The 24016-nt window shown below is 44.0% G+C and overlaps 1 protein-coding gene across 1 annotated transcript in view; it reads right to left on the reverse strand.

The window, feature by feature from the left end:
* Positions 1 to 24016, reverse strand: part of LOC137376721 (amino acid transporter heavy chain SLC3A2-like) — a 170180-nt gene that overhangs the window by 19481 nt on the left and 126683 nt on the right. The window contains exons 4-5 of the mRNA XM_068045696.1: positions 18954 to 19094; positions 18739 to 18846 (exon numbers count right to left, since the gene is read on the reverse strand). Coding sequence (XP_067901797.1) covers positions 18739 to 18846; positions 18954 to 19094 — 249 coding nt within the window. The remainder of the gene's footprint in view (positions 1 to 18738; positions 18847 to 18953; positions 19095 to 24016) is intronic.

Below are 24016 nucleotides of genomic sequence, written 5' to 3' on the forward strand. Positions count from 1 at the left end.
CTTACGTCAGTGGTAGGGAAATTATTAGAGGATTCTTTGGACAGGATTTACTCCCACTCAACTGGTTTCTATCCTTGTGTGGTCTCTTCCCACCACATCCATGACTCTTCCGAGGCCCTCCGTCACTTTTTAGTTTCCAATTTCCTGCCCCTAACTGTCTCCTCTTCACCATGGACATCCAATCTTTCTACACCTCCATCCCCCACCAGGGATAGTCTGAAGGCTCTCCGCTTCTTCCCTGATGGAGGCCCAATCAATCTCCATCCACCTCTCACTCTCCTCTGCCTGGTTGAACTTGTTCCCACATTGAACAACTTCTCCTTTAACTCCATTCGCTTCCTCCAAATAAAAGGTGCTGCTATGGGTACCCGCATAGGTTGTAGCTATGCCTGTCTTTTTTTGGGATATGTGGAACATTCCTCGCTCAAGTCCCACTCGGGCCAAGTCCCTCACCTCTTTTTCTGCACATTCAGTGCTGCATTCATGCCATTTCCTGCTCGCTCCCTGAAATGGAAAATTTAATTAAGTTTGCTTCCAATTTTCACCCTTCTCTCACCTACACGTGGGCCATCTCTGACTCATGCCTTCCCTTCCTTGACTTCTGTATCTCCATTTCCAGGGATTGGCTATCAACAAATATTCCCCATAAGTCCAATGACTCCCACAAATACCTCAACTACACTTCCTCACACCCTACTTCCTGTAAGGACTCCATTCCATTCTCCCAGTTTCTCCATCCCCGTCGCATCTGTTCTGACGAATCAACCTTCCATACCAGCGCTTCTGGTATGTCTTCCTTTTTCCTCAACTGAGGATTCCCCTCCACCATGCACAACCGTGTCTGTCCCATTTCCCACGCTTCTGCTGTCACCACTTTCCTTCCCTCCTGGAACCATGATCGGGTTCCTCCTGTCCTCACCTTCCACCTCACCAGATTCCATATTCAATGGATCATCCTCCGCCATTTCCACCACAACCAGCATGATGCCACCACCAAACACATCATCTCCTCCCCTTGTTACAGCATTCCAAAGGGATAGTTCCCTCCACACCTCAGTCACCCCCAACACCTCCTTCCCATGCCATGGCACCTTTCCATGCAAGCACAGGAATTGCAACATCTGCCCTTTTATCTCCTCGCTCCTCGCTGACCAATGCCCCAAACACTCCTTTCAGGTTAAACAGCGATTTACATTTACTTCCTTCAATTTAGTATACTGTATTCACTGCTCATAATGCAGTCTGCTCTACATCAGGGAGATGCGGACTGGGTAACCACTTTGCAGAACACCTCAGTTCAGTCCGCAAGTATGATCCCGAGCTTCAGGTTGCCTGTCATTTTAATCCTCCACCTTGCTCTTACACTGACCTTTCTGTCCCCAGCCTCCTGCAGCGTTCCAATGAAGCTCAATGTAAACTTGAGTAACAGCGCCTCATCTTTTGATTAAACACGTGACAGCCTTCCAGACTCAACAATGAGTTCAACAATCTGAGACTGTAATTTCTTCCCCCATTTTGTTTCCTTTTCCTTTGCAGGTTTTGTTTATTCCTACTACTTTCTGCCTTAATCAATCCTTAATCCATGCCAGTATATTACCTCCTATCCCACGTGCTTTGATTTTGCCAACCAACCTCCTGCGGGGGACTTTATTAAAAACCTTCTGAAAATCCAAGTATACCACATCCACCAACTCCCCTTTATCAATTCTGTAGTAATATCCTCAAAAACTCCAACAGGTTCGTCAAACATGATTTCCCATTCATAAATCCATGTTTTTTAAAATTCTTTCATGGGATGTGGGCGTCGCAGGCCATGTTGACTCTGCCCAATCAGATCATTATTACCCAAGTGTCCATTTATCACATCGCTTAGAATATATTCCAGCATTTTCCCATGTAAGCCTAACAGGTCTGTAATTCCCTGTTTTCTCCCTCCCTCCCTTTTTAAATTGTGTGGTGACATTTGATACCTTCCAATCTGTAGGAACCACTCCAGAATCTATAGAATTTTGGAAGATGTTCACCAATGCATCCACTATCTCTTTCAAAATTCTGGGATGTAGAATATCAAGTCCTGGGGACTTATCTAACTTCAGCCCCATTAATTTCTCCAATGCAGCCTTCTTACTAATACTAATTTCCTTCAATTCCTCATTCTCCCTCATCCCTTGGATCTCAAATTATGGGAGATTTCTTGTATCTTCCTCAGCGAAGACAAACACAAAGTAATCATTTAGCTTCTCTGCCATTTCTCTGTTCCCCATTATAAATTCTCCTGACTCTGCCTGTAATGCACCTACATTTGTCTCAGCCAAAGTTTCCTTTTTACGTACCTATAGAAGCTATTACAGTCCGTTTTAATATTTTTTGTTAGCTTACATTAATATTCTGTTCTCCCTTTCTTTATAAGTTTCTTCACCCTCCTTTGCTGTGTTCTAAAATCCTCCCAATCCTCAGGTTTTCTACTATTTCTGGCAACTTTATAGGCCTTTTCCTTTAATCTTATACAATCCTTAACTTCCTTTGTTATCCATGGTTGACTGCCTTTACTTTTGGGGTTTTTGTGCCTTGAAGGAATGTATAGTTGCTGTAAACTATGTAATATTTCTTTAAAGACTATCCATTGCCAATGTCATACCGTTTAATGTATTTTCCCAATCCACTGCAGCCAATTTGCCCCTCATACCTTCATAATTTCCTTTGTTCAAATTTAATACCCTGGCTTCAGATTGAACTATGTCAATTTCAAACATAATGTAAAATTCTATCATATTACGGCCACTCATCCCTAAAGGTTCTTTTACAACATGATTATTAATTAGCTCTTTCTCATTACATAATACTAGATCTAAAATAGCCTGTTCTCTAGTCGGTTTCTCAACATGCTGCTCTAGTAAACCATCCCTAACATACTGCAGAAAGTCGTCCTCCACAGCATTAGTGCTCATTAGGTTTACCCAGTCTATTTGGAGATTAAAGTCACCTATGATTACTGTATTACCCATGCTACATGCTTCTCTAATTTCCTGATTAATACCATGCCCCACACTACCACTACTATTTGGAACTCCTGCACTGCTTGCCTGGTTCTTCTAGACAGCGTGGTGGTCAACCATTTTCTCTCTGCCTGCATGCTCCTAACCTGCGGTGTGACCACCTCCCTAAACATGCTATCCACACAGTCCTCTGCCTCGCAGATGCATGACAGAGACTCCAGCCGCTGCTCAAGTTCCGAAACCTGTAAACAAAACAAAAACTAGTCTTGAGCAATTAACCCTTAAAATCCACTCACTTACCAAACTCCCTTCTTCACACTCAGTGCAGCCCCCTGATGTTATCGACAGAATGCTACAGAGCTCAGCAATCCCACAACCAACAGATTAGTTCCAAGCCCTGCAGTCTTAAACAGCAAACCGGAGAAGGAGGCCCAATGATGGTGGAGCCCAGCACGGTATGCAAAAAGAAAGGCTGATGTGTTTGCAACCATCTTTGGCCAGAACTACAGCATGGATGATTTGTTTCGGTCTCCTCCTCAGGTCCCCAGCATCACAGATGTCAATCTTTAGCCAATTCAATTCACTTCACTTGATATTGAGAAATGTCTGAGTACATTAGATGCAGTTATGGGCCTTGACAACATCCCGCCTGTAGTGCTGAGGACTTTTGCTCCATAATTATCTGCTCTTCTAGCCAATCTGTTCCAGTAAGGCTACAGCACTGTCATCTATCCTACAATGTGGAAAATTGCCCAGGTATGCCCTGTCCACAAAAAGCAGACTGCCAAATACCTCCCCATCTCAATCATCATCAGGAAGGTGTCATTGGCAGTGCTGTCAATCAGCACTTATTCACCAATAACCTGCTCATCGACGTTCAGTTTGGGTTCTGCCAGTACACGTGGTTCCAGCCCTCATTACAGACTTAGTTCAAACAAGCACTAAAGAGCTGAATTCCAGAGATGAGGTGAGAGTAACTGCCCTTGACATCAAGGCAGCATCTGACCGAATGTGGCATCAAGAGCGCCCGTAGAATTTAAGTCAATGTGAATAAGGGGGGAAAGCTCTCCATTGGCTGGAGTCATACCTAGCACAAAAGAACATAGTTGTGGAGGAGAATCATCTCAACCCCAGGATATCGCTGCAGGAGTTCCTCAGGGCAGTATCCTAGGCCCGACCATCTTCAGCTGCTTCATTATGACCTTCCTGCCATCATAAGATCAGAAATGGGGATGTTCACTGATGATTGTATTGCATTCAGTTCCATTCGCAAATCCTCAGATAATGAAGTAGTCCATGCCTGCATGCAGCAAGCCCTGGATAACATTCAAGATTGGGCTGACAAGTGGCAAATAGCATTAGTGGCATGGAAGTGCCAGGTAATGACCATCTCCAACAAGACAGAACCCAACCATTTCATTTTGACATTCAACGGCATTACCATCACTGAATTCCCCCATCATCAACATCCTGCGGGTCACCATTGACCATAAACTTAACTGGACCAGCCACATACATCTGTGACTACAGGAGCAGGTCAGAGGTTGGGGATTCAGTGCCTCCTGACTCCCCAAAGACCGTTCACCATCTACAAGGCACAAATCAGGAATGTGATAGAATACTCCCCATTTACCTGGATGAGTGCAGCTCCAAGAACACGGAAAATGCTTGACACCATCCAGAACAAAGTAGCCGCTCGATTAGCACCCCATTCACCACCTTAAATATTTATTTCCTCTACCAGAGGCCACACAGTGGCTGCAGGGTGTACCATCTACAAGATGCACAGGAGCAACTCACCAAGACTCCTATGATAGCACCTTCCAAACCTGAGACCTTTACCACCTAGAAGAACAGAGAAGCAGACGCATGGGAAAACCAGCATCTGCAAATTTCCCTCCAAGTCACACATCGTCCTGACTTAGAAATACATCGCAGTTTCTTCATTGTCACTGGTTTAAAATCCTGGAACTCCCTCCCTGTGAGCACTGTGGTTATACCTTCCCCAGATGGACTGCAACGGCTCAAGACCGCCTTCTCAAGGGCAATTAGGGATGAGCAATAAATGGTGGTATTGTCAGTGATGCCTACATTGCATGAATTAATAAAAAAAAGTTAATGAAGTGAACTTTGCTGGGTAGACTGAGCTGGGTGTGCCTTTGTCATGTCTGGTGCCTAGGTCGATGCAGGGCGATCTGTCCATTTCATTCTTATTCCACCTTTTTGTAGTGGTTTGATACAGCTGAGTGGCTTGCTAGGCCATTTCAGAGGGCAGTTAAGAGTAAACCACATTGCTGTGGATCTGGAGTCATATGTAGGCCAAACCAGGTAAGAATGCAGATTTCCTTCCCTAAAGGACATTCGTGAACTAGGTGGATTTTTATAACATTACTGATAGTAACTTTTTATTCCAAATTTATTTAATTAATTGAATTTAAATTCCCCAGCTGCTCTGATGGAATTTGAACTCATGTCTCCAGTACAGGCTCTGGATTACTAGCCAGTAACATAACTATACTACCATTCCCACTGTGATGAATAAAAGAAGAACTGACACTGAACAATGCAGGGCTGGGAAAGGGATACTCATTGTTTGCAAGGTGGGGTGGAAGTGGCTTTTGCATGTGGCTGTCACATGATGGACCGTTGGAACCTATGTGGCACTTGCAATAATGAGGGAATCTCAGGCAGAAATTTGCGCTGCTGCTGGTGCCTTAGCCTCTTTGTGATCTCCCTCCTTCTCCACCTCCTCAGAATCGTCTGAAGAGGCTCTGTGCTCTGTGTCTTGTTTCTCCTGCAGATCCAAACTTTGTTGTTGTGCAATATTGTGCAGAGCACAGCACATCATGACCATTCTAGACACCCAGGCTGGTACATATTGAAGGATGCCTCCAGATGTGCCCAGACATGAGAAGCACATCTCCAGTATGCCGATGGTTTGCTCAATTACATATCTAGTTGTCATGCGGCTTTCATTCTATTGCTCCTGGGCCTCATTCGTTGGGTTCCTCATGGGTGCCATCAGCCACATTTTAATTGGGTATCCCTGGTCTCTGAGCAGCCAGCTAGTAAGGCTGCTTTGAGGTGTGAAGAGATCAGGGAGAATGGTCTGCTGCAGGACAAAAGGATCATGGCAGATGTTCATGAATCCGGCACACTTGTATAAACATCTTTTTGTGATTGCACACCAGCTGCACTTTGATGGTTGATAAATGTTTATGGGTAATCTATTTATGGATTCTCTTGTCCTAGCAGACCCTGGAATATCTCCTCTTACACACCTGATCATCAAAGTCCATTTCAGAATAAGTGGATAAGGGAAGTAACCTCTCTTGTCCCTATTGGTATGCAAATGTCCTCTAGCCAAGTGTGTAGCAGCCCTTGTAACAGGCCTTCTCTTTCTCCCAGCAACAATTTGAAATTTAATGTCCATATGGCAAAATTAACATGCCTCATTCTTGGCAGGTGGGGGCCCAGCATGACACCTTCTCACCCAGCAGAATGAAATGCGATTTTAAAAAGGGTCGAGACAGAAAATATAAGGTACAGGAAAAAGACACACATGTCTCTCCATCTCATTCATTCACATTCATTCATAAATTCTAAAACTTATTACAGCCTGTCTTTTCGGTGGCAGTGCTGCTTTAACTACCCCTTTTTTGGAATCCCGATGAACATGTGGTTCTTTGGGGAAATTTTTGTTCAGTTTGCCTATTTCCATGATTGCCTAGGGTCTTTGTTCCCATTGAGATCTGCAAAAGGGGGAGGGTTAGATTTAATTAGTCTTAAGTTGCAATTTTCTGCTCAGGAGAGTCAGCAGTGGGTGGGTCTATCCTGAACTCTCAGTGCTTTGCTGAGTTATGCGAAGGCTTTTGACTTTAGAGGATGGGTGGTTCTCTTTTTTCTGACTGTGGGCGAGGATACTTTGCTAATCTCCCCTTTGTCCTCTGGGACACTCCTGCCTGCAGGAGTTTGTGCAGACTCTACTGCAGCACTTTGACTAGGTGAGGCATCACCCTCATGGTTTCTCTGCCCCTGAGAGGTCTTTCTTTTTCCAATGCAGGTTCCTGTAAATGCTGTTGGCAACCCAGGTGTGGTGCTTCTAGTGCCTGCATTTACACAGGAGGATGTGGGGTCTAACTTTTCAAATTATTCCGGGTGGGCTGATCAGATAATAGGGGTTTTCATCCGGGGTTCCTCCTGGACTTCCTTTAACCTGCTCTCTTGGTCACTTTCCCCCCTTCCCTTTCGCCAGCCTGTCCTAGAGTGAGAGTCATAGAGAAATACAGCACTGAAACAGGCCCTTTGGCCCACTGAGTCTGTGCTGACCAACAACGACCCATTTATACTAATCCTACATGAATCCCATATTCCCTACCACATCCCCACCACCTACCTACACTAGGGGCAATTTACAATGGCCAATTTACCTATCAACCTGCAAGTCTTTGGCTGTGGAAGGAAACTGGAGCACCTGGCAGAAACCCACACGGTCACAGGGAGAACTTGCAAACTGCGCACAGGCAGCACCCAGAACCGAACCCAAGTTGCTGGAGCTGTGAGGCTGCAGTGCTAACCACTGCGCCGCCCTCTTTTGTTCTCAGTGGGGGTTCACCAGCCCTCTGCTGGAGGGTCCTCCTAACATCAGTACAGGACTTGGGAGTGCAGGTTTCATTGTAGGTTGGGGTTTCCCCTCAACCTGGCACATGTGGTAACTCCTGCAGTACTCCACCACGTCCTTGTGGAGTTTTGGCCAGTCAAATTGCTGTCTTATGCGGGCTTTGACCTTTCGTATACTGGCATGTACAGCCATTGTCGTCTCATGGGGCCTTCTTAATATTTCTCCCCGGTACCTCTGCAGCACCACTAACTGGTGAACAATTGTCCACTCCTTGCTCTCCTCTGAGGAGGAGTCCATTTCCTCATCAGTACCTCATTCTTTAAATAGTAACTATCAGGGACTCTCTCTGCTGCACTTTCAGACTGGGCAGCCTGTGCTAACTCTCGCAATACTGGGTCGGCTCACTGAGCCTCAGCTAGGGAAAATCCATTTATTGCATTCTCTGGGTCTCCTAATTTTCCAAAGAAAGTCTCAGACAGACAGACCTCATGGTCATCTGCCTGCAGTGCCAATTCAGCCTCCTCTGGGGAGCTGGTTTGTTCATGGTCTGATTCACTACACATTCAGGGACACTGCAGGCGATCGTCTCCTGCCATTGCCCTGTCTCTCTGACCTCCCGCGATCTTTCACTATTGTGGGGGCTACCATCTTCAGCCCCACCAGATCATTACCTAGGAGCAGGTCAATCCCGTCCACAGGCAAACCAGGGACAATCCCTACGGTAACCGGTCCTGAAACTAGGTCGCACTCCAAGTGCACCCTGTGTAAAGGTACAGGCATACCCTGCCCTCCAATACAATTCACCGCCATTCTGGAGTTTACTGCACTCTCTGGGGGAAAGGTCAGGCCTTTTCCCAGTGAAACGGATTTAGTGGCCCCTCTGTCCCTGAGGAATACTATGGGCTTGCTTGCCCCACTTGAGGGGTATGGGGTTACTCTCCCTTCAGACGCAAAACCCTGATAACCCTCAGGAATCCTATTAAATGTTCCTACACTAGCAGCCGTAAGCTTCCTGGTCTCACTCTCACTGCAGTTAAAACTACAGCTTGTTCTGCTGTGCTTTCTATCAGGTTCCTGCCTTCAATGAGTGGGTGTGCCCTGATTAACCCTACAGGTTTTTCCTTTAGTTTCCAGCAGTCACCTCTTAAATGCCCTGCTTTATTACAATGGAAGCACACAGGTCTCCGGCTCTCAATCCTCCTTACAGCCCCTTCCTTTTTGGCTGGAGGAGAACACCCTGTGTTTTTCTTTTCCTTCCAGGACTGCTTGGGCTTCTATCACCTTCCCACCCTTTGTCCTTTTCGGATAAATGGTGGTGATTCGGAAAGGTTTTCCCCTGGGAAACCGACTTATAAATGAGAGCGAACTCATCGGTCAGAACTGCGGCTTGCCGGGCTCCATGAGCCTTCTATTCCTCTACATGTGTCTTGATCGAGAGTGGGAGAGAGTTTTTAAATTCCTCTAGCAAAATTACTTCTCTGAGATTTCCATAGCTGAGCTGTACTTTAGGAGCCCTCAGCCACTGGTCAAAAGCCATCTGCTTATTTCCCTCAAACTCCAGGTAAGTTTGATCAACTTGCTTTTTGAGAGTTCTAAACTTTTGGCGATAGGCTTCCGGTACTAACACACATGTCTTCAGTGGGCCCAGAGGCTTGTGATAAAGAGATGGGAGCAGACAGGAGCAGTCTTCTCAGCCCAGGAGCAAACAGTCTCCCTGAGTTCAAACTGTCTATGCAATTCAAAACAACTCCCCAAGTTGGCCAGCAGATTAGTCACATGACCAACTGGTATCACCACTTCTGTGTTTGTGGATTCTCTTGTCCTAGCAGACCCTGGAATGTCTCCTCTTACACACAATACCTGATGATTAAAGTCCATTTCAGGAAAAGTGGATAAAGGAAGTAACCTCTCTTGTCCCTACTGGTATGCAAATGTCCTCCAGCTAAGTGTCTAGCAGCCCTTGTAACAGGCCTTCTCTTCTTCCTAGCAACAATTTGAAATTTAATGTGCATAAGGTGAAATCATTATGCCTCATTCTTGGCAGGTGGCGGCCCAGCATGACAACATATATATTCCCTTCTAAATACCTAACACATACACACACACTGGTTAAAGGAAAAAATAAAGATGCTTTAGCCAAAGTTCTTGAAGAAAAAGGATAAGATATGTTATGTTCCAGATGGCATACAATCTGGTGTCCAAGTACATGTAGAAGGGTCACTGGGATCTTTTCAGAAGCAGTTCGTTAACGGGATGTTGCAAGGAAGTCTTTCAGAAGCTACTCAGGAGAACAAAGAACAAAGAATAGTACAGCACAGGAACAGGCCATTCAGCCCTCCAAGCCTGCGCCGATCTTGGTGCCTGCCTAAACTAAAACCTTCTGCACTTCCGGGGACCGTATCCCTCTATTCCCATCCTATTCATGTATTTATCAAGATGCCTCTTAAACGTCTCTATCCTACCTGCTTCGACCACCTCCTCCGGCAGCAATTTCCAGGCACTCACCACCCTCTGTGTAAAGAACTTGCCTCGCACATCCCCTCTAATCTTTGCCCCTCTCACATTAAACCTATGTCCCCTAGTAACTGACTCTTCCACCATGGGAAAAAGCTTCTGACTATCCACTCTGTCCATTCCACTCATAACTTTGTAAACCTCTATCATGTCGCACCTCCACCTCCGTCGTTCCAGTGAAAACAATCCGAGTTTATCCAACCTCTCCTCATAGCTAATGCCCTCCAGACCAGGCAGCATCCTGGTAAACCTCCTCTGTACCCTCTCCAAAGCCTCCAAGTCCTTCTGGTAGTGTGGCGACCATAATTGCACGCAATATTCTAAGTGTGGCCTAACTAAAGTTCTGTACAGCTGCAGCATGACTTGCCAATTTTTATACTCTATGCCCTGACCGATGAAGGCAAGCATGCCGTATGCCTTCTTGACTACCTTATCCACCTGCGTTGCCACTTTCAGTGACCTGTGGACATGTACACCCAGATCTCTCTGCCTGTCAATACTCCTAAGGGTTCTGCCATTTACTGTATACTTCCCACCTGCATTAGACCTTCCAAAATGCATTACCTCACATTTGTCCGGATTAAACTCCATCTGCCATTTCTCCGCCCAAGTCTCCAACCGATCTATATCCTGCTGTATCCTCTGACAATCCTCATCACTATCCGCAACTCCACCAACCATTGTGTCGTCCGCAAACTTACTAATCAGATCAGCTACATTTTCCTCCAAATCATTTATAGATACTACAAACAGCAAAGGTCCCAGCACTGATCCCTGCGGAACACCACTAGTCACAGCCCTCCATTCAGAAAAGCAAATGCTGCTTTGGTTTCTCTGTTTCTTACGCTTGAGTCTCAGGGTTTCTCAAAGAGGTGGAGAAAAGATGAGCTGGGTGCTTCTTTCAGCAGGCTATAAACTCAACTGACTCAAAACAGTATTCAAAAATGAAACCCACTCTTGAGCACCATAAATCTTGACATGTCACTTCTCTTGTAAACAACTCCCCTAGCTGAAGACATGTGACATCCAGTAAATATTGTTTTTAAACAGAATCTTTCCAGTGACTCTTTTTAAAAAAACACATCCATGGAATCCCTTCAGTCTCAAATGAATCCATCTCCACAATTCTAAAACACAAGTCCTCAAAGAATGTTAAAAATGGAAACACTTGCATAACACCTCCATGCTTGGAGGAATGAAATGCCATTTCAAAGTCTTTACATGACCCTCTTTGAAAACCTCATATTTAACATTTCTTCAATCTTTCAAAAATTAATCCTCAAAAAATATATTTAACAAAAGAGGCACTTTTGTAACAATGTGACAGTTCCCTTTAACTAATACCACCCCCCTCCCCGCTGCACCGCCAACCCCCCCACCCCCACACACACAAACCAGTTAATTGAAAAATAAAGAGGTTTTCTCTGCAGAGCTCTTTTACAAAAAAACAAAACAAAAAGTGAATACTTTGGCCAAAGGCTTGTTAATACTTAAAGAGAAAAGAGAAGATATGGAAAGATGGCAGTTTCCCCTTTTGGTCTGGCATCCAGATATATGGAGATGGATCACTGGGATCTTTTCTGGAGCAGTTCGTTCTGGAAATGTCGGGAAGTAGTCTGGAGAGTTTCCAAGAGATATGTGACATCAGGGGTTTCAGTTATCCCACTCTGGATTCGCAGGTTTTTCAAAGAGGTAGAGAAAGAGGAGCAGATAGACTGCAGTTCTCACTGGTCTCTTAGAGAGGTGCAGGAAAGATCAGCTGGGTGTTTCTCCCTTGGCAGGTTGATCTCCAACTGCTTTTCAACACAGTCCACACCCCAACTGAACCAAAACAATATCTCAGAGCGAAACCAACTCCTCCCTCATAAATCTTGACATGACACTTCTCTGTAAACATTTCCCCCAAGTCACCAAGGTTTCTGTTGTTTATTGAGCTTAAGGCATGTGATTTCCAGTAATGGTTGCTTTCAAACAAGACCTCTCGGTGACCCTTGTAAAAAAACATCCAGAGTCCTTTCAGTTTTCCCAAATAAACCAATGTCCATGATTCTAAAATACGAATCCTCAAAAAAAAATGTAAAGTATTTTCATAAAACCTCCATCCTTGGAGGAATGAAACACTATTTTTAAATGCATTAGATTACAAAGTATGGAAATATAAAAGATGAAAATATTAAAACATATTTATATACTCATTCTCATTCACTCTTTATCTGTAGCTAATACAGTTATGCCCTGTACCATCTTTGTACTCAGATAACTCAAAGCAAGGTTAAATTCTTGACAAACCATCAATAATTTCATTGTTTTTCCCCACAATGTGGATAATCATTTAGTGATAAGGTTGCAATACTAAACTTCATCGAAATAGTCTGGCATTCTGTTTTTTGAATTTTTCCACAAAAGCTGGGGGGTTATGATCAGTATATACCAGTGTCTCTCTATAGTCTTGGCGGACATAGACTTCAAAATGCTTAAGAGCTAGTAGTAAGCCCGGGTTTTCTTTTTCCACAGTTGAGTGTCTCTTTTGGTGTTGATTAGCTTTTTGGAAAAGTATCCCACTGGCCTTTCTAAGCCCGATCCATCGTCTTATAACAGGACTGGACTGACCCCAGGTCACTAGCATCAATTTCTACCTTGAAAGGCTTAGTGAAATTTAGGGCAGCCAACACTGGTTCATTGGTCACAATGGCTTTCAGCCTCTCAAAAGATGCTTGGCACTCTCCTGACCACAATATCTTGGCTTTCTTTTTTTTGTAGAAAATCCGTCAGTGGAGCAGCTATAGTACTAAAATTTGGTATAAACCTATGGTAGGAACCACACATTCCCAAAAACCTCTTGATTTCTCATTTAGTCTTCGGGGCAGGGAAATCCTTTACTGCTTGTACTTTTGCTGTTCTTGGCAACACTTGTCCTTGTCCTACTATATGCCCAAGATAGGATACCCGCACTTCTGCAAATTCTCTTTTGGCAACGTTTATCACCAGATCAGCCGACTATAATTTTGTAAACAGAGCTTTCAGTTGTTCCAAGTGGTTCTTCCAAGTGTCACAATATACCATCACAACATCAAGGTAAACCACACAGTCAGGAACACTAGCGACCACTTGTTTCATTCATCTCTGAAAGATTGCTGGGGCATATTTAGCCCAAATGGCATCACTCGGCATTGGAAAAGACCGTCTGGTGTGACAAAGGCCAATATTTCTTTAGCTTGGGGTGTTCAAGGAACCTACCAGTATCCCTTTAACAAATCTATTTTGGTAGAAATGTGGCACTGCTCACTCTGTCAATACAGTCTTCCAAGCGAGGAATTGGGTAGGACTCTGCCTTTGTTACTGCATTAACCTTCATGTAGTCTGTGCAAAATCTAGTTGAACCATCAGCCTTATGCACTAACACGACTGGGGACCTCCAGCAGCTTTGAATGGGTTCAATTAGGTGGTTTTCTAACATGTATTATATTTCTGCTTTCACCTGGGCTTGTTTCTCTGGACCTAAGTGATAAGGATGCTGTTTTATAGGAGAGGATTCTCCTGCATCCACATCATGTATGGCTAAGGTTGTATATCTGGTTTGTCCCTACAGACTCCTTTAAATGCTGTGAGTAGCCTTATTAGGTCCTCTTGTTCTGCATCTAAATATGAAAGCATAGTGTCTAGTCTCCCTAACAATTCAGTATTAGCTAACCAGATAGTAGGAGGTTCAATGTGAGAATTGTCTAGGCCTCCTTCTGCCTCATCCTCACTATCCCTTTTATCATTCCTGACTTACCAGTGCTAGCTTATCTACCTCCAGGCAATGACATTGTTTCAACATATTGATGTGACACAGCCGATTCTTTTTCCGGTGATCTCAGGCGTCAATCAAATAATTTACTTTACCAATCCTTTTGACTACTCTATATGGTCCACTGCTTTCAGTGGTTCACCCTGTAAAGACAGTAAGTAATACTAACACCTCATCCCCTGGTTGAAATGCTCGGGTCTTGGCATGCTTGTCTGCCCATTTCTTCATGGTTGTTTGGGAAGCTTTCAGGTGTTCCTGAGCCACTTTGCAGGCTCTCGTGAGCCGTTCCTGGAATGCGGATACATAATCTAACACAGAAGATTCGTCCCTCTGTTCTAAAAACTTTTCTTTGATTAGTTTCAGAGGACCTCTTACCTCATGTCCATAAACTAACTCAAAACGACTAAAACCGATAGAATCGTTAGGTGAATCCCCAGTAGCAAACAAAAGAAATTCCAACCGTTTATCCCAATCATGTTTATCCCAATTCATGACAGTATGCCCTGAACATCGTTTTCAGGGCCTGATAGTAGATTTCTAAAGCCCCTTGTATCTGTGGGTGGTAGGCTGAAGACATTAAATGTGTTATACCCAGATTACCTATAACTTGCTGAAAAATTTTAGACATAAAATTGTAACCTTGATCCGACTGAATCTCAATCAGTAAGCCACATCAAGTGAAGAACTGAGTTAACTTCTCCACCACTACCTGAACAGAAATTGTTCTCAAGGGAATGGCCTCTGGGACCCGAGTAGCCATATCCATGATAGTGAGTATATATTGATGTCCTGCTTTCGTTTTCAGTAAAGGTCCCACACAGTCTACCAATACCCTACTAAATGGTTCCCCAAAAACTGGTATGGGAATTAGAGATGCAGATTTTATGGCAGGTTAATTTTCCCACAATCTGGCACGTATGGCATGTTTTACAAAACTGCACCACGTCCTTGTCAAGACCTGGCTAGTAAAAATGTTGACTTATATGTAATTGGGTCTTCCGGAACCCCACATGTCCTGCTATAGGAATTTCATGCGCTAACCTGAATATTTCCCGGCGATACTTGGGCGGTACCACTTTCTGGTGAACCACCGTCCATTCTTCATCCACAAGTCAGTGAGGAGGTCTCTACTTCCTCATCAGAATCCCATTTTTAATATATTAGCCTTCTGAATTCCCTTTGCTTCAGCATCAGTTAGAGCTGATTGTGCCACTTTACTTAACTCTGGATCATCTTGCTGAGCCTTGATCAGAGAAGACTTACTGAAAATTTCCTTCAGATTATCCAAATCCCCAAAGAAAGTTTCAGCTATCTGTGGTGCCAATTTGACCTCCGACAGTGGAACTTGTTTAGCCATTGCTCGGGTCACTACACAGGAAGGAAAAATTCCTGGAACCTTTTCCTGCAACTGTTGTCTCTTTAACTTCACTTGGTCTTTCCGTGAATACTGGAGAAGTTACTACCTTTGCTCCGGCCAAATCGTTCCCCAGGAGTAGGTAAACTCCATCTATAGGCAAACTATGGACAACTCCTACAATCACCGTTCCAGACATTAGGTCACACTCTAGGTACACCCGATACAAAAGTGCGGGTATATACTCCCTGCCGATACCATTCACTGAAACCTTGGCATTCAATGCGCTTTCTGGTGAAAAAGATAGGCCTTTCCCCTGCAGAAGAGTTTGGGTGGCTTCTATATCCCTAAGCATAACTAGGTTTACCTGCCACATTTGAGGGATGAGGAGTTACTTTTCCTTTTGACAATAATTCCCTATAACTCTCAGGCATCTTGTTCACGTCCCCTGCACTCACAGCGGTTTTTCTACTTGGCAATACAGTTGCAGTCAGAGCTATAACTTGATCTGTCGTGCTCTCGGTCAGGGCCACTTTCTCTTCATTGGCCTCGTGTACCCCAATAAGTCCTGTGGGTTTACCTCGCAACTCCCAGCATTCTTCATGAATGTGTCCCACCTTGTGGCAATGGAAATATTAAGGCTTTCGGACCTCACTACCACTCTCAGCAGCTTCCTTTCTGGCCTGAGAAAAATATTCTGAGGCATCCCAGCTGTCTCTTCTTGTCCCCAGCTATTTGCCTTCCTTTCACCCTCCCACCTTCTATCCTTCTCGGGTTTTTGGGGATGGCAGACAAAGGGTTTGGGCTTGTAAATAAACTTGTAATCATCAATGATATTAGCTGCCTGTCTGGCTGTTGAAACCTTCTGGTTCTCTACATGGAGGGAGTGAAATTTAGTTCAAGTTTTTGCATTTCTTTTTCCTGTTCAAGTTCAAGTTTTTTTGTTTCCAATTCTCTTTCCTGTTCAATCTGCTTCATCTGTATCTGAATCCTAGCTTATTCAGCTGAACTATGATCTGGATTGCCTTTTCCTTCTTCCAATTTCAAATGCTGTGCTATTTGCTCAATTCTGTCTGCTTTCTTAGCCCCTGGTTTTAACTCTAATGCCAACTTTTCTGCTGATTCCTTTAGCCTAACCTTTGTAAAGTTTTTCAAATCACTCAGGGATAAGTCTTCCCTCCCAGAAAGGTTGTAGCAACTGACCAAGCCATTCTAGTAGTGTAAACGTTACTCTAATGCACAAGAAACCTGGTGTTTCCCTTTTCCCCTTTTCAATTATTATTACCCCACTTACAATTGAACATCGCGGCTTTGGGTTATCCTGCAAAGATCCCCCTATTATATGTTATGACCAAGACAGGAGGAGTGCACTATCTTTCTCTACTTCCACTTCTCCACGGGTCACAATACATATTTAAATGTGTACCCAGTTACCGATGCAGCCAATTATATAATAAAAGCAAAATACTGCGGATGCTGGAAATCTGAAACAAAAACAAGAAATGCTGGATTCACTCAGCAGGTCTGGCAGCATCTGTGGAAAGAGAAGCAGAGTTAACGTTTCGGGTCAGTGACCCTTCTTCGAAGGGTCACTGACCCGAAACGTTAACTCTGCTTCTCTTTCCACAGATGCTGCCAGACCTGCTGAGTGAATCCAGCATTTCTTGTTTTTGTTTCAGCCAATTATATACTCTATTTTAGTTTCAGAATAAAATCCACCAACCAGGTTTCTTTAATAAGCAACAAAAGTATTCATTTATTATCAAACAAGACTTAGTAAATAAAGATAAATAAAGCATTAACACACAGTTTGAAATACGACGGTAAATATATATATATTCCCTTCTAAATCCCTAACACATACTCACGCGCACACACACCAGTTAAAGGAAATAATAAAGATGCTTTGGCCAAAGTACTTGTTAATTCTTGAAGAAAAAGGATTAAGATATGTTATGTTCCAGATGGCATACAGTCTGGCATCCAAGTACACATAGATGGGTCACTGGAATCTTTTAGAAGCAGCTTGTTCAGGAGGTGTCGAGAGGAAGTCTTCCAGAAACTTCTCAGGAGAAATGCTGCTTCGGTTTCTCTATTTCTTACACTTGAGTCTCAGGATTTCTCAAAGATGTGGAGAAAAGATGAGCTGGGTGTTTCTTTCAGCAGGCTACAAACCCAACTGACTCAAAACAGTGGCTGAATTTTTATAGCTTGTTGAGCTTCAAAATGTGCGCAATACATGCGCAAGAGCTGCGTTGCAGAACCATTGCAATATTTCGCGCGGCAGCTCATGAACATGGAGGGGGCGGAGTGCTGCCCCCGATGACGTCATTGGGGGAGGGCGCTTCCTCCCCAGCAATGGCACCCGTCGCCACCGTGCAGGTGTCGGTGCCCGCGGCATTTCTAAAGGGCTTCATGCCCTGACATGTCATTTAAATTTTCAAAGGTCCTGGTGTGCGAAAACCTAAAATAAAATGGCAATATCACTTTGAATCCCCTCTCCCACCCACCCCCATACAATGAGTACTCAATATATTAATTGCCCTATCCCACCAAAAGAAACTTTTATTCTGATGCTGAACATTCCCTCTGAACTTCATTCCCTTTAACCCTCAACCCCTTCCCACCATCCCCTCAGCTGGAACTAAAACAAATGAGTGGAGATCCGACGGCACAGGACTTCTGGGCACCAGCCAGAATACTGGCATGGGACGGCCGTCGGGACAAGGTAAGTGTTTGCTCAATTAATATACATTTATCTGAATATTTAAATGGAAACTCCACCACCAAGTGGCATGGGGGGGGGGGGGGGGGGAGGTGCTGGGGGCCACCCCGAGGCCTTGCCACTGCCGGTGAAATGGGGCGAGGCCTTCCCGGCATTGAAGCACCTGGCGGGCCTCTCCTGGAAGTATTTTACGGGCACCCCCGCCATGACACCCGACGTTGGGTGGCTTATAAAATTCAGTCCAGTATTCAAAAATGACACCCACTCTTGAACACCATAAATCTTGACATGTCACTTGTCTTGTAAACAACTTCCATAGTCAGAAGGCACCTGTTGTTCACTAAGCCAAAGACATGTGACACCCAGTAAATGCTTTTAAACAGAATCCTTCCAGTGACCCTTGAAAAAACACACCCATGGAACCCCTTCAGTCTCAAATGAATCCATCTTCACAATTCTAAAACACAAGTCCTCAAAAAATATTTTAAAAGAGAAAACACTTTCATAACACAGCATATACAGTATTTTGCATTTGGTTTGCCTCCTTTTTTATTAAACAGGCCCATTTTTTTTATTTTTAGGCATGATAAACAGTTAAGGATGTAAACCTAACACACATGCCAGTCAGGGTCTAAACTCAGATGCTATAAGTATGATTGCCAATTTGTATTCGAGCCAACTAGCGCCATTACAATATTATACTAATTACAACATATTATGCTAAATATGCATACATACCAAAACAGTGGGTGTGTAAGTGTCCAAATCTTGTGTAATCCAAGGCAAATGTTTAGTGAATCCTGCATGTTTGGAATTGTCCCACCGCATTAGGGGATGCGTTGATGTCTATTATGAAAAGTGGAACATTAAAACCACACCTAACTTTTCAAAGTTATGAACCCATTATTTAAATTATTATGATAATCTGATTGCAACAGTAGGGTTCTGATTACCTTGTAGTCTTTGAGACCAATTTCATCGCCATAATAAATGATTGGAGTCCCAGGTATCGTAAAGAAAAGCATTATAAATAATCTGTGTTGAATTCCAAGATTTCCTTCAGAGATCACAGTTGAAATATGTCCTTTAACAAACTACAAGAGAACATCATATATATATAGATAGCTATATCATTTGCATGTAAAATACACATTCCTACAGAACATAAAAATTGGATGAGCTTTCACTGAAGATGATTTTCCCAGGAAGTATCTTGCAAAGTAGAAAAAACTTGTTTAAATCTGGTAAAGGGAAGGAAAGAGAGGTATATTCAATGGGTCATAGTTAAGGCCACTATCTTATAGTGCCTGAATAAGACAGATTATTTTTTTTTATTACATGGGATCACAGAATTTTACTGGTATTTTGGAGATAGTGCAGGAATTTTCAACTCTCAGTGTCCTTGCCAAAACAATGGGACCAGTAGGGGGTTGGGAACCCGAATTGTGAAGAAGCAGGCTTTGCCGTAGTTCTTTAACTCAGCCATGGCATTAGCATCCCCCACTTCCAGGTTCCCTGAACAATCAGAGAGGGCAGGCAGGATCACGAGTCAGATCTGTCAAAGGAAGCTAATTAAAATGACTCCATCAGGGGTCAGAATGGCTGAACTGTGCATGGATCTTTGAGGCTGGAACAACCACAGGAATGGAGAGGAGACATTGGAAAGGCTGCTCCTTGGGTCTCTCACGCTTACCTGGAGGTCCTGTTGTGAGATCAGAGGGACTACAGTGACGTGATCTTTCACAAGGATGGGAGGAAAAGGCTAAGCAGGTGTGCATGGCCAAGGAAATCAGCAGCAGGAGTGTGCTCCCTCCAACCTGGAAACGGTACACCAAGAGGATCCAGGACCTCAGGAGGGCAGGAAAGGTCACACTCTGACTTTCTCAGCATTTTCCTGCACAGCACTTCTCAGAATACACCTTGAAGCTCCACTCATTCCTCTCTCTCCAGGCACCTCACATCCCCATCTGAACAGCCAACACTCACCCCCATCTTATCGCTTTCTTGCATGTCACCCTCCACCATGTACTTTCCTCCTATCCACGCAAGCCATTTCTAACATTCATAGCTCTCTGCTTTTTCTCCTTGCAGAAGAGACCACACAACCTCGGGGACAGGCAGAGACCCAGGGATGGGGATGGTGGATGGCTCTCCAGTGCCAAGCACCTTGACGGCCACAGGCAATGTCTGCCCACCCAGCTTACTGCGAAGGAGGTCTTGTCCAGGAGGCTGCAGATATCAGTAACGATCTGCTATGAAACCTGAATCTCCTGAGGCACTGGTGCTCCGACATGTCAAGAGAGCTGATCCTCTACCTGCAAAACTTGAGCTGGAGGGAATACCTGCTTCTAGCTGGAGCTCTGTGTCCAACTCCTCTGTCCAATGGAGTAGCATATGGCTGCAGAGAAGGCAGCTGCGGTTGTCGCTGCTCCTGCTGGTGCTATTGCTCCATTTCTTTGTCAGAGGTACATGGTAGAGCTGTATAAGCTGCTCCCCTGCCTTGGTGAAGGTTGGCAGCAGGAAGTGCAGCTGAAGATGAGTGATATGCAAGACAGGTATAGTGACTTCAGAGAAGGTAGCGATCACCTGCTAAGCAGTGAAAGCACTGTCTGAGAAGGAGTGCTGTGAGCAGCAGCCTTTCACCTGGCCATAGCTGGAGCTCTTCAGTTTCACTGATCAAAGGTTTCCCAGCCTGTCAGTTTCACTGAAGAAGCACTCTCTGCTGTGCCTGGTTGACACTGGTGAGTTGCTGACAGCTTGGGAAATAGATCTGCTGATTGTTAAAGCCAGAATGTAAGGATAAAGAGACACTTAATGGTTTGTTTGCATAATCTAATCACCTTCCCAAAAGCTGCAAGGGGGTTCCCCACTCACCTTCAAGAGCACACGGGTGAAACCCGGAAGAGGGCGGGACAAGTGGCAGATGAAGTTCAATGTGGAGAAATGTGAAGTGATTCATTTTGGTAGGAAGAACATGGAGAGACAATATAAGATAAAGTGTACAACTCTAAAGGGGGTACAGGAGCAGAGGGACCTGGGTGCACATGTGCATAAGCCATTGAAGGTGGCAGGACAGGTTAAAAGAGCGCAGTTAATAAAGGATACAATATCCTGGGCTTTATTAAGAGGAGCATAGAGTACAAGAGCAAGGGGGTTATGTTGAACTTATATAAGACACTAGTTTGGCCTCAGCTGGAGTATTGCGACCAGTTCTGGGCGCTGCACTTTAGGAAAGATGTGAAAGCATTGGAGAGAGTGCAAAAAAGATTCACGAGAATGGTTTCAGGGATGAGGAACTTCAGTAATGAAAATAGACTGGAGAAGTTGGGACTATTTTCCATACAGAAGACTGAGGTGACTTGATACAGTTATTCAAAATCATGTGGGGTCTGGATAAAGTAGACAGGAAAAACTGTTCTCACTTGTGAAAGACTCGAGAACAAGAGGGCACAGATTTAAAGTAATTGGCAAAAGAAGCAAAAGCGACATGAGGAAAAAATTCAGCAAGTGGTAAAGGTCTGGAATGCACTGCCTGAGAGTGTGTGGAGACAGATTCAATCAAGGCATTCAAAAGGGAATTAGACTGTTATCTAAAAAGGAAGAATGTGCAGGGTTATGGGGCGAAGGCAGGGAATGGCACTAGATAAATTGCTCATTTGGAGAGCAGGTGAAGACACAACGGCCTTATGACCTCCTTCTGTGCTGTCACAATTCTGTGATTATGTCGGGATCCCCACCCAATGCACTTTTAGGGGATTTAACTCCCTGCTTGCACCCAAACCTGCCTCCCCTTTCCTGTGAAAACTCCCCCCAGTGATTCCATCACTTCATAATTATGCTCACTGGTTTAATGTGAATGAATCATCAACGTTTACTGAACAAAAGGAAGTAAATTGGTTTATTATGCCTTGCCAGCTCTCTGAATGAACTATCCAATTAGTCAAATGTCCCTGCCACCGCCACATTCTCTTTCAAATTTATAAAATCATAAATCAAATTTAGAGGTTGTGGTCCATGTTGGTACCAGCGATATAGGCAGGAAAGGGGATGAGGTCCTGAAAGCAGATTTTGGAAAGCTAAGAAGGAAATTAAAAAGCAGAACCTTAAAAGCACTATTCTCAGGACTATTCCCAGTCCCATAAGCCAGTGCACATAGGAATAGGAGAATTGAGCGATTGAACACGTGACTGGAGAACTGGTGTAGGAGGGAGGGCGTCAGATTTCTGGGGCAGATGGGAGCTGCACAAGATGGATGGTTGCATCTTAGCAGATCTGGGACTAATATCCTCACGGGGGATTTGCTCCTGCTGGTGGAGAGAGTTTAAATAAGATTGGCAGGGGGATGGGAACCTGAGAGGGAACTCAGATTGGAGGGAAGCAAAATTGGTGACCAGAAGTAGAAAAGTAGTAAGCCAAATTAGAAAACAGACAAAGGCAAGCATCAAATTGGATCAGTATGCAGAATAATGTTAAAAAGACATCATTAAAGGCACTCTATCTGAATGCATGCAGCATTCGCATCAAGGTTGATGATTGGAAGGCACAATTTGAAGTAAGTGGGCATGATTTAATTGCCTTTACAGAGACGTGGCTACAGGGTGACCAAGATTGGGAACTGAATATCCAAGGATATTCATCATTTAGGAAGGATAGGCAAAAAAGAAAAGGAGGTGGGGAAGAACTCTTAATAAGGGATGAGATCAGTACATTAGTGAGAGAGGATCTTAAGATTGAAGGATCAAGATAGGAATCAGTTTGGGTAGAGCAAAGAAACAACAAGGGGCAACAAACATTGGTGGGAGTTGTTTATAGGCCACCAAACTGTAGTGGTAATGTTGGGCACTGTATAAATCAGGAAATGAGAGATGCATGTAACGTGGGTAATACAGTAACAATGGACAACTTCAATTTACACGTAGATTCTGAAACTAGGATTTTAAATCTGAACAAGGGAAACTATGAAGGTATGAGGGGCAAGTTGGCTATGGTGGATTGGGAAAATACATGAAAAGATCTGAAGGTATACAGGCAATGGCTGGTATTTAAAGATGTACTACATGGTCTATGACAGATATATATTCCTCTAAGGCACAAGAACCCAATGGGAAAGGTGAATCAACCATGGCTAACAAAGGAAGTTAAAGATTGCATTAGGTCAAAAAAGTGGCTTATAAGGATGCCTCAAGAAGTGGTATGCCTGAGGATTGGCAGCAATTTAGAACCCAGCAAATGATGACCAAGAAACTGAAAAGAAAGGGAAAAGAGAAGATGAATGCAAACTAATGAGAAACATAAAGGCGGACTGTAAAACCTTCTTTAGGATGTGGAAAGGAAAAGATAAGCTAGGATAATTATCGGCCTATCACAGGTGGAGGCAGGATAATTTATAGTGGAGAACAGGAAAATGGCAGAGAAATTAAACAATTACTTTAGTGTCTGTCTTCACAGAGAAAGATACAGATATTCTCCCAGAAATACTATGCAACCAAGGGACTTGTGAAACTGAGGAACTGAAAAAAATTAGTATTAGAAAAGAGGTAGTACTTGAAAAATTAATTGGATTGAAGCATGATAAATCCCCTGGACCAGATGAGCTACATTCCAGTGTTAAAGGAGGTGGCTACAGAACTAGTGGATGCATTGGTGGTTGTCTTTCAAAATTCTAGATTCTGGAAAGGTTCCTGAAGACTAGAAAGTAGCAAATGTAACTCCAGTATTTAAGAAAGCAAGGAGAGAGAAAATGGGGAACTACAGAGCTGGTAGTTTGACGTCAGTAGTAGGGAAAATGTTAGAATCTATTGGGCGGCACAGTGGTTAGCACCGCAGCCTCACAGCTCCAGCGACCTGGGTTCAATTCTGAGTACTGCCTGTGTGGAGTTTGCAAGTTCTCCCTGTGACCGCGTGGGTTTTCGCTGGGTGCTCCGGTTTCCTCCCACAGCCAAAGACTTGCAGGTTGATAGGTAAATTGGCCATTATAAATTGCCCCTAGTATAGGTAGGTGGTAGGGGAAGATGGG

This window comes from Heterodontus francisci, chromosome 13 (genome assembly GCF_036365525.1).
Source record: "Heterodontus francisci isolate sHetFra1 chromosome 13, sHetFra1.hap1, whole genome shotgun sequence".
Lineage (NCBI taxonomy): Eukaryota > Metazoa > Chordata > Chondrichthyes > Heterodontiformes > Heterodontidae > Heterodontus > Heterodontus francisci.